We start from the raw sequence: 11,289 nt of genomic DNA, 5'->3' as shown, positions 1-11,289 counted from the left end.
ATATATATATATATATATATATAGACTGCGCTTGTATAGCATTCACACCCAGATGGCAGCATAGAGAGCAATTTGGAGTTCACTGTCTTTCTCAGGGACACTTGATCCAGTGATCAAACCAACAACCAGATGACCAGTTCTACTTTCTGAGCCACCCCATAAATGCTTCCTGTGATTGTGAGCATTCATAATGCATGGATGTGAAAGTGATTAAACATGTGTAAGTATTTCACATGTGTATACTGTATGTATGCATTGTGTGTATATGTTTTAAAAAAAAGCTTTTATTTTAAGCCCAAATGACTTCTCCTACTGGTATGAAATGCAGTAAGCACAGCAGATAGAATGTAGAAACAATATTGTGAGACAGAAGCACATAAAAACAAGTAGACGAGGAAGATGCAGTTAATGTGGGTGTGACAATTTTCTTGAGATAAAAGTGTGTTCATGTTTGTATTTACTGTCTGTGGCCTCATATAACTTCCAACCCCTTCGGCACATCTGGCAACAACATCTGTCGTTTTCCGCCAGCCAGAATCTCTGATGTTTTACATCTACTGAGCCAGCTTTTAAACCTCAGTCACACCCAATGACAGACACAGAGAGGGTGACAGATAAATGGGCTGCACACATCAGCGAAACAAATTGTAAATTAGCGTGTGTGTGGGGGGTGAGGAATTACTGACACTGGAGGGTGTGTGTCCAACTCTTTGGCACATGTGCGCACAGTTGTTTGAGGTGTGTTGATCCTCCGCTCTGGTTCAAAGAACATGCAGACTTGTGATCAACAATAAAGAGGATGGTGTGGTCAGTGATTCATTTGTTTATAAGTTTGAACACTTCTGAGGATCTGATGTTTTCTAACCTATTATAAAATCCTCCATTGTACTTTACACATGTGTCCAGACAATGTGATCTCAGTAGCTTTCTGTCAGAGGAACACCGCATGAGCACACCTCAGCTGTCTGAGCAGCTGTTGCTGTGACGCCATCTGTGAACACACTCTGCCCAGGAGCTCCCAACAGGAGTGTGAGAAAAAAAACATGGTCTCTGAAAGACACTCATACACACAAGTCCTGCATGTACGGCGGTAGCCTAGATAGAGTTGAACAGGATAGTTTTCTTCCAGAGTCCAGGAATTAATACTTCCTGTGTGACCCAGACAAGGTTTGGACAAGAGTCTCTTGAGCGAGGTTTACAGCCTGTGCTGCCAGAACTCTGTATTAAGATGAGGATGCTAAAGAGGCCGGGTTAGCTAGGGTAAGCTATTACAGGGTAATGCTGGAGCTCCTGACACATGGCTCCTACACTATTCTTGTCCTGACTGAAACTAGTCCACGATGTTCACACATAACCATCTTGTGCTGATTCATCGAACTTCATCTTCCCAAAACAACCGTATTTTTTTGTCTTCTTTACTATACTAAATTATAATGGACCTGTTAAGTTTATTTATAGTTGCCCTATTGGTGTGACAGGTTTATCTGCATAAGAAAGGCTATAACATGTGTAATACTGTTGAAAACAAACTGTTGAAATAGCCAAACACACTCCACTAAAACTCCCAACAGTATTGAGAAATGAGAAAATGGTGAGCAGTGAAAGTCAACACACAACGAAGCTTGGTAATGTCTCTCTGTACAGTTTTATTTACATGATACTATTCTGTCGTAATGCTGGATAGCAAGATTATATGTAATACATAAATATCAACACAGTTTGTTGTTTTTTCATTGTTTGTACAAATTTGCATATAACTAAGAATCAGAAAGGAAAAACTCAAACGGATACATACAGTTTTCTTTTAAATGAAAAACATCCTTACAGGGGGAGAAGAAAGGGGATTAACACAAGTCACAAACATACATGGTTTCAATGTGTCAGGCAGCCATGAAAACACACTTTTGCACAGGAATGTGCACATGCACGCGCACAGTTACACACACACACACACACACACACACACACACACACACACTTCTCTACGATGCTCTAAAACAGACACACATAGCGGTTAGACAGATGAAAAGTTACATCTAATCTTGGTATCTATTATTTTTCATAAATCTAGCTCTGGCATGCTCCTGTAGTTCTGTAAACATGTGCTGATAAACCGGGTAGCTCCACAGACAAAAGGTTGGGGGAACAACACACCCGCCCACCCACACACACACCCACCCACACACACACTGTGCTCACATGAACGTTCTGTTAGCGCATTTAAAAAAACAAAACAAACATAAGAAAATCATGGTTCACATACCCTAATTCCACAAATGCTAATTAAATATAACAATAATTGTCTCTGAAGCAAATAAAATGTCTGAAACCCTACATTGAGTGATGTCAAATATTTCTGAAACACTAATGCAGATGGAGAGTAACTCATGCATTTATCCCATCCATGCATTCACGCCCCTACAATATTGTTGCTTAATTTCACCTACCAGGCCTGCCAGGGAAAGGGTGCCATCCTCCCTCTCAGGCCACACAGCCCTACACCAGGCGTCTGTGATTACAATATGAGCGCTGACCAGTTGGGGAACTCCTTTACCCATTATGTCCATTGAAAATGTTTAGATTCAGTGAAACGTGGAGTAATTTGTTTGTCCCTGTCTAGCGTGATACCTCCAGCCATAATGGAACAGCCTCATCACAATCAAACCGATCAAAGTCAACACAGACATGCTGATTAGAGGGTCACTGAGGCCAACTATCAAGATGATCCATTGTTCTGCTGGAGTCAAAGCTGATGAAAAAGTAAAAGGGAAGACAACAAAGCTTAACACAGCAGCTGTGAGGTAGGTAAAGCTAGGAAAGACAGAGACAAAGTAACAAAGCCCCTTGTGCATGGTGGGGGACAGTTGTACGGTTCTCCAAAACGTTGACTGACTCATCCAATGGACCACAGAACAAGAAGTTCAAAGGTTGAGGGACACAACTCGTGTGGACTGTTACTGTGTGGTCTGAATGTTTTAAAAGACCTGCCAGCGTCTGACACATGACAGGGTCTAAGTAAAATGGCTGTCTACAGTTTGGCACAAAATGGCGCCTGGTTTGGGTGAGAGGAGCACAGCATACCCTGGACAGTTAGCCTGGGATGCTCTTAATAAGACAATACATATTCTTGAAAAAAAAAAAAAAAAAAAAAGAAGGACTGAATAGCGGCAAAGTCACACCACAGAAAATAGGATAAAACAAACTAATCAAAAAAGGACAAAAGTGATCATTCATGCACCTCCCTCAAACAGGATCTTTTCGTTTTTTTCTTCTTTTTTCCGTCATTTTCTTGAGGTTGTAATTTTGTAAATCAAGTCCTTTCAATCCTCACTTAGCTAGTAACGCCAGTGCTCATTTCCAAGGTTCACACTCATACTCCAGTCTTTGTCAAAGTTGTTTGTCATCATTGCCGCCAATGCAGTTGTTTTGTCAAATCTATATTCTCTGGATCTTGTCAGCCACCACCACAGGGTTCTCTTTGCGGATCTTGGCGGCAGCCTCGGCCTTGTAATCATAGGGACAATTGTGCTTGTCGGAGTACCGGTGGATGCCACAGAACAGGTTGCCACAGCGACAGTCAAACCCTGGAAGCACAAAGGTCAGGGGTCAAAGCTAGAACAGGAGAAGTGAACGATTAAACTAGAAAGGTGGTAAGAAAAAACTCTTTCTATCTATGACCAGTAATACAATTATCACAACCTGAATCACTGACAGGAATAAATATGTGTTGCATCAGATGCCATTTCATGTCCTCCCTGCTCACCTGTAAGGCCCACCCTTTTGCGGCACATGAAGCACCTGTTCTTCTTGGGTTTGGGGGTGTCACCCTTGCTTTCTTCATTGCTGGAAGAAGCTACAGGAGTAGGACTTGAAGCAGCAGGCTGGCTTACAACTACACATAAAGAAAGACAACAGGGGGGTGGGGGAAACAACTTATTAATCATGCTAGGTTTAATTTGCAATTATCTGATGTCTTTCATTCGCAAGAGCAGCAGGTTATTGAGTTTTGTTCATAGTTCTATAAAGACATGCAAACACGCTGGAGACTGAAATCGTGTACTTTTGTCCCAGACAACAGTAATTAGTATGTTCCTTATCTCTAAATTGCCCCCTCTAGTTCTTGGCAGAAAATAGTGCACTACACTAAGAAAGCCTCTGGCTGGCAGCATCAAATCTGAGAATGCCCTCTAGTGTAGTCTAGGTATTTTTAAACAGGTTTATTTTTAGGCCTCCTCTCTCTCTTGGAGGCTGTAAGTAAAACCAACAGTTGGGTTTGAGGTATGCAACGAAGCAACAAAAATAAACTACAGTGGGTCCTACAAGGCGATGTTTACCTTAAGAAGTCTGTATGCCAGCAGTCACCTGTGTGTGTGAAATGTCCGCTTGTTTATGTCTGCTAGCCTGTCTGTTACTACGAGTGTGTTTATTGTTTATGTGTCTGTGTGTTTTACCAGGCTCTAGGGGTTCTGGCTTGTCCTCTCTCGAGATGCTCATCTCTGTCATTTGTTGAGTCACAGGAAGAGATCCTTGAATAGTTCTGAAAGTAGAAAAGTAGTAAAGAAAAAACAGGGATGAGCAGGAGAAAAGGGACCAATCAGCCAGCAGTTCACACATTCTCCAATTTAAAGAAAGCTCACCAACTACCTCGAACAGTCAAACACAGCCAATACTGACCTAGACATGTCTGGTGAAGACACAGGAGAGGCATCAACCTTGGCTAGACTGGCTTCTAGTCTCTGGATGGCTGAGGCCTCTGAGGTAGGACTAGCAGCTGAGCCTGGATGAGAACAGAGTGAACTCCATTAGACAAAACTCAAAACAGAAAACAATGGCAATCAGTAGAAAGTACAAAATATTTACAATCATGGGAGAAAAATACTGTGTATACCGATAATATTTTTGCGAGCGCTGTACTGTATTGATGTTAAAATTAAAGTATAACAAATTCATCCCATCCAACCCAGATTAATAATTTAAAATCTCTTCAGTAGACTTGGGAATGTAGACGTTATCAGGCCATTTTCCCTTCTCAAAGCTGTATTCAACATAATCTTTCTTCTCTTTTGTAATGTGTTTGTAGGTCCTAACAGGTTGCCAGTGCCGCATTATGAGAGAGACTTCAATCTTTGACCGTAGAAATGTCTAAACGAGTGAACACACACATAACCTTGAAAACTGTAATTAAGAAAACAGCTGTCTTATATTACACAGAGTGGAAAAACAAAGAGGGACGGCAGGGGAGGAGAGCTGGGAAAATACACTGACTGAACTGGTTGTATTTCAAAACAATGTCTACACTTATCCCTCCTTATCTCTAGCTGTGAAGTACATTTATTTGTTTACATCATAAACTCAGGGCTTCTGAAATCTATTTGGATTGCAACATTCTTCACTTTTTCTGAGAAACAGGCAGAAATCTCTTTTGTAATACTTTTGTGAACTGACTTACCCATAGGGCTGAGGGGGCTCATGCGATCGCTGCTCTGCTGCCGTGTCAGGTGGTCCTTATAGCATACGGAGCACATACCATTGGTTCTTGGGTTGCCATAGAAACCACAGCCTGTGGCACAAAGCATGGGCACCGGGCTCTGGTTCGTCTCTTGGGCCATTGCTAACAGAATGAGAGAGACAGAGTGAGAATGCTTATTAGACTGACAAGACACACAGAGAGAACACTTTTCTGCATCAATACCTCAAAGTGAAATACAACTGAAAGTGTTTTCCTTTACAGGAAACATTTCCCAGCAAAGGCGCTGCTGCCCTGCCAATCTGGTTCCAAAGAAAATTGTTGGGCCGATAGATAACGAGTCATTATGAAAATTTGAGAGCGACATGCCTGTCTGTTTTGACCTGCCCTTTAGCCTGAATACAGTAATGAACGCTTCTCCACTGGAAGTCCAGAGAACAAACAAAACTCATTGTGTTCTGTTAAGCACCTTGGCAGAAGCTGGACTCTGTTCTGTCCCACAGCTTTGTGTCCCCCTTTCCTCCCGCCATCTGCTCTCCCACAAACCCCTTTTTCATAGTTCTGAGAACAGTTGGTATGGCTCTTCCGAACATTTGACCCATCATCTCTCATTTTCATCTCTATATACCACTTTAGGAAAACCATCTCAAAAACTTCACTAATTGTTTTTTTGTGTGAAAGAAAATTACCTTATGACAACTAATGCATCATCATTGTGCATCAGGATTATTGTATGACTACAGATGACCCGAGTCGTTTCCCCACACACGGCCATAAATAAGCATGTATGTTTATGGTGCGTAACCATGCAAAACATGTAGCCCTGTGACGCCCCCTGCTCTGCTGCAATCCAATACAGCAGGAATTTGTGTAATGGGAGGCGCTGCCTTTGAGGCAAGAGATCAAAAACACCTTGATGAATGAACAAACAGACAGACAGACAGAAAGGCCTTGATTAGTTGGGTAAGAGGCATCCTGTCTGCCAGTCCTGCCCTGACTGTTTTACAAATCAACAGATCAACTGATACCAGACCCCCTCCCCAAAAACCCCACAGCCAGCAACTACCAGCGTACACAACAGTGCCATATTTCCCATGTAAACAACCCTTGGCTCTTTTGTGGTGTAACATGGCAGCTGCTTGCTAGCGTTGGTGTGAAGCTCGTCTATATTCCGGTCACGGACACAAACGGGGGCAGGAAAGCTTAATGTTCCAGGAGAGGCTGGCAGTTGTTTCAGAACGTCCTGTCAGTTCACTCGAGGTGTCCTGACCTCACCAACAGACTAACAAGTGCTGTTAAACCTTGAGCTACCCCCCCAACCCCTCCCTCCTCCTCTCTTTCTCTGCCCCTGCATGTTATCACTGCTGTGTCAACAAAGGGTTTCCTTGGAAAAGCCCACAAAGACCTTCTCTCCCTTTGCATCACGTGTTCAACTGCTGACTGCTGAAAAATACCAGGCAGGAGGACTGAGCTTGAGGTTGGGAACTACCATGTGGCTCGAAAGGAATTTTTCTTTACATGTGATCATCAGTTTGGTTCTCTGTAAACCCAACAACACCAGTTTGTTATGTAGACAGCTACGTTTGGACTGTAGGGCTTGAGCGACACATCTAGACCCCATGTTCTTGGGCAAGGTCTTTGAGCAAAAACAGTTCCTCAAAGGAAGGATATCGATTTAAGCTGAGACTATGTCACATCTGACAACAAAAACAACATGAAAGATACAACAAAGAACACGACATGGTCCATAGCAGCTAACAGATTAACTGTAATGACTGTTGACTTTCTGGCACAAAGGAACAATGGGCAGTGTGGCTCAGCTGTCACGTTTTGGCCCAGCTGTCAGACAAACAGCAGGCATGTTAACCTAAGGTAGGAGGTAAAATCACTGAGGCTGCCCACATTTAAATCTGCCCAGCTTTCAAACTGACATGAGCACACTGCATACTTGAAGTTTTAAATGATTTACAATCAATGGAGGTCTTTTAGAAAGAAAAGCACACGTGTTATTTGTGAAATATAACTGATTGTTGTTAATGTTGGACTGGAGGTAATCATTCACACACCTTAATCAATTAATAGCTACATTACTGCTCATGAGCAAAACAAGTACTTGTCTTGTTTCTTCAAATTGGCAGTAAGCATCCAATATATGCCATTTTATGTATTGTTAAATAAATAAATAAATAACGAACACCCCCCCCCCAAAAAAAAAAACTGTAGGCTACATCCGACAGGGCAAGTCTGGGGTTTCCAGCACAGGCAGATTCATTCATCACCAACTTCCTTTCACAAAAACCCAAACACTCACAGCAATAAAATGTGAAAACTGGTCCAACTTGAAATTGTGCTGTTTGGTTTCTACGGTATCGACAAGTGTACCCAGTTAGAAGAACGTATGAAGTATGAAAATCTCCAGCAAACAAAAGGGGAAGACTTTGCTCCTGTATTAGCCGCAGGCTTAGCTCATATTTCAGGCCCTGCTGGACTGAAAACTACTGAGTCACAGTGAAGGACAGAACAGAAAAAGCCCACAGTTTTGTTACAAGCAGTGAATCAGTCTTTGTTTTGTTTTTTTAAAAGGACACAATGTTGCAAATAATCATCAGAAGACGACAGGGAGGCAACAGCACTTGTGTTTTCTGAAATAACCCCCAGTCTAGACAGTGTGGTCTCTGCTCCCTTTGTTTCTTCTATCTTCCTTTGTCTACAATCTCTCTGCTTCCTGTTTAGACATCGTTTTGTAGCTCCCCTTTCTCGCAGCATTTCTGCTAATAACCATTTTCTACGTATTTGCACCAAAGCAATGTGAACAACCTCGATTATATGTAATCACTCTTAAGTACTTAGAAACGACTTGGTGTTGCCACATAGCTTTAACACCGACTAAACCTCGTTTTCTCTTAAGCGAAAACTACTGCAAACACTAGGCAAAGCTGTAACCTTAATATTTAACCAAATGCTCTGAAATCATTTCAGAGCAACTCTCTCGCTTTACTTGCCCATTCGGCTTATGAATTTTCTATTTCTAGACAGGAATTAGCTGGCTTTGGTTCCCCATCCCCCAGCTCGGGGCAAATAGAAAAACAGAGACAGCAACCAGCACTAGCTAGCTCCCTCCCTTGTTTTTCTCCTGAACCAGACGAAGTCACGTTTGAGGGCTTGTGATATTTCCAGTTAGGAGGAGGAGATGGTGGTGGTATTGGTGACAACTTCAACGAGCAAGACAGAAAAGCTTGTTTACCACACAATACCATCACGCATACACCGCCTGACCTTTCAATCCACCGTTAAAGGTCGCCATGACCGACCGCCAAGCTTAGTTAAACACCCCTCTTTTCGTTGTTTACCTCGACAAGCTGAGCTCACTTCAAAATTCATCCTTGTTAAGAAAAAAAAACAATAATCCAAGATCATCACCTGCTAAAAATCGATGAAGTTTCTCGCGAGACGACGGAGAAAGAGGCCGTTTGTCTTGGCAGAAGAAAAAAGGTCGAGGGTTTCAGGTCCTGGTAACGTCCTTTTCTCTATCTAGCTGTGTTTCTGTGGCGTTGTCCTCCGTGTCAGACAGGTTTAATTTTCCCTTCCTCGCCCTCCTACCTCTCTTTCTTTCTCTCTCCCGTCCCTTCTGGATGGATGTTTGTTTCCTTCTTTAGTAAGAGGAGTGGCGGATGATGTCACGAGTTAAACAACATGTCGCCATTGGCTGCTCGCGGAGCCCCGAGCGCTGAGTACAGGTCTGTGAGACGGTGGGGGGCGGGGGTGTTGCGTTATTGTTATTACACATCTATTCGTCATCCTCCTACAAGGCCACGAATCTTTTTATTGAGTAATCCACCTAAATGAATGGATACATGAATAGTGGTGCTGACATGACTAAAATGAGAAAAAACGTATGATTAAGAGGATAATCTCCTGGGAATTCCTCTTTGTACACGATTCCACAGGATATCTGTGAGAGGGCGCTATTTTGTGGGTAAAACAACCTATCCCCTCCTGCCACCTAGTATGATTATATATGTCAGAGGAACAAAACAAGTGCAGTTTACAACTAGAAGATACACAAGCCGTTTGTTATGGGAGAACACACTAGGCTGCCCCCCCACCCCCACACTCACACACTTGTTGTGTTGACATTGAGAGTGTAAACATGTTTTCTGGGAGGTAACAACAGACAAGAGCCAAACAGTAGATACCACAACATTTGATTTCAATACTTTAGGTATATCCACCTACCCTCATTTACATAATGCATTACTTAGCCCCTAGCCCCTAATCTTAACCTTAACTAAAACATCTACATGCCCACCCCTTACCCTAAACTGAACCCAAACATAATTCTAACCCTAATCCCACAACAAAATGCTGACACTCAAATGGCTCTTTTAAGATCAAGTGAGAAAGGCCATGTCTTCATTTTGGAAAAATATGTTTAAAGGTCGATAACTCGTATTGGTCCTCACAAAGATAGATGCACAAGAGCACACACACACACACACACACACACACACACTTGTGTTGACGTTGAGAGTGTAAACATGTCTTGTGGGAGACTTACTTTCAGGATGTACATCTGGTAGAAAATGGGGAAAAGTGGGAAAAGAACATTTCTTAAACTGGGAAAAAATGGGATTGAACTGGGGGACTTTTGGACTCCTGGCCTCAGTATTTCTAACATTTAGTCTACATCCCTGGCGGTAAACATATTTCTAGTGCAAGCCAGATCATGATACTGATGATATACAGTATCAGCCACTGACATTCTAACATCAAACCAGTCATGTGGTTTCTTTTGTTCTATCAAGTTTTACTTTAGCCTGCTGTTTTGAACACCAACAGCCACAAGAGCACATCACCTACTGGTCATGTTTTTGTGAAATATGGAAACACATTGCTTCCACTCACTTGCAGTGTGTCATGTGTGCTGTATAGCATATAGTTTGCCCTGCAGGTCTAACAAGTCCCAACATATTCCCCCATCTTGTCAGTATAACGTCAGACACATCTCCAGGCACTACAGGCCACGCTGAGCAGAAAACAAACACTTGGGGTAGGGCTGTGTGGCGTTTGTGTGTGTGTGTGAGTTTGAGGGAACATGCTGTCATCTATCACTGAGAGGATTCTTGGAAACTTAGAAGGCTAGTACAATCTGTTTGCTCCAGTTCAAACCAGAATTCACATGGAAACTGGAAAAAGGTGTAGCAAGTGAAAATAAAAGTAGGTGCTGCTGCTGATCTTCCCCTACCTTTCTTAAGGGGAATACACACACACACACACACACACACACACACACACACACACACACACACACACACACACACACACACACACACACACACACACACACAGAGATATGTTTACTTACACAGAGAACATTGGTTTCATTATTACTTGGCCTCATGTTGTCCTTGTAACAAAACATATATATTAAAAATATATATAAATTAACAGAGGACATGTTGTTAATGTCTATTTCTACAGTATAGCCTGAAACATAGAAAAACAAGTTTTTAAACAAACATTCTCGAACCAATTTGCCAAAAAAAGAGGGCTGACAGAAACTTAATTATAAATCACATAAATATATTTTTTAGCCCTAGCATACTGCGTATTCATCAAAGACATCTAGCATTCTGCGTATTTATTTATTTATAGAATTATTTGTTTATTTTTAAGAAAGACGTGTAACTTGTAAATGTGACCCGAGTCCCACATAAATAAAACATTTAAAAAAGACTCATGAGTTTAGAAAAGTTTGAACTCTCTTCTCACAAACAGTAAGAGAGTTGAGGAGACCTGATCATTGATCAGCAGCAATACTC

At 42.0% G+C, this 11,289-nt stretch overlaps 1 protein-coding gene across 2 annotated transcripts; it reads right to left on the bottom strand.

Annotated features, from left to right (window-relative positions):
* Positions 1–1,626: 1,626 nt before the first annotated feature.
* Positions 1,627–9,114, bottom strand: zfand5a (zinc finger, AN1-type domain 5a). 2 transcript variants are annotated; one of them, XM_044197216.1, is made up of 6 exons: positions 8,818–9,114; positions 5,450–5,611; positions 4,675–4,777; positions 4,452–4,537; positions 3,764–3,892; positions 1,627–3,584 (listed from the first exon to the last, which is right to left on the bottom strand). In XM_044197216.1, exons 1-6 carry the CDS (start codon positions 8,882–8,884, stop codon positions 3,436–3,438), a joined length of 696 nt encoding a protein of 231 aa, XP_044053151.1. In that variant the 5' UTR covers positions 8,885–9,114; the 3' UTR covers positions 1,627–3,435. The 2 variants fall into 2 exon arrangements, with proteins under 2 accessions (XP_044053151.1, XP_044053152.1); XM_044197217.1 differs by having other exon boundaries at positions 8,888–9,112.
* Positions 9,115–11,289: the final 2,175 nt, after the last annotated feature.

Source organism: Siniperca chuatsi, linkage group LG5 (genome assembly GCF_020085105.1).
Source record: "Siniperca chuatsi isolate FFG_IHB_CAS linkage group LG5, ASM2008510v1, whole genome shotgun sequence".
Classification (NCBI taxonomy): domain Eukaryota; kingdom Metazoa; phylum Chordata; class Actinopteri; order Centrarchiformes; family Sinipercidae; genus Siniperca; species Siniperca chuatsi.
The sequence above is the reverse complement of the archived record's forward strand: the minus strand, read 5'-3'. Positions and strand labels throughout refer to the sequence as shown.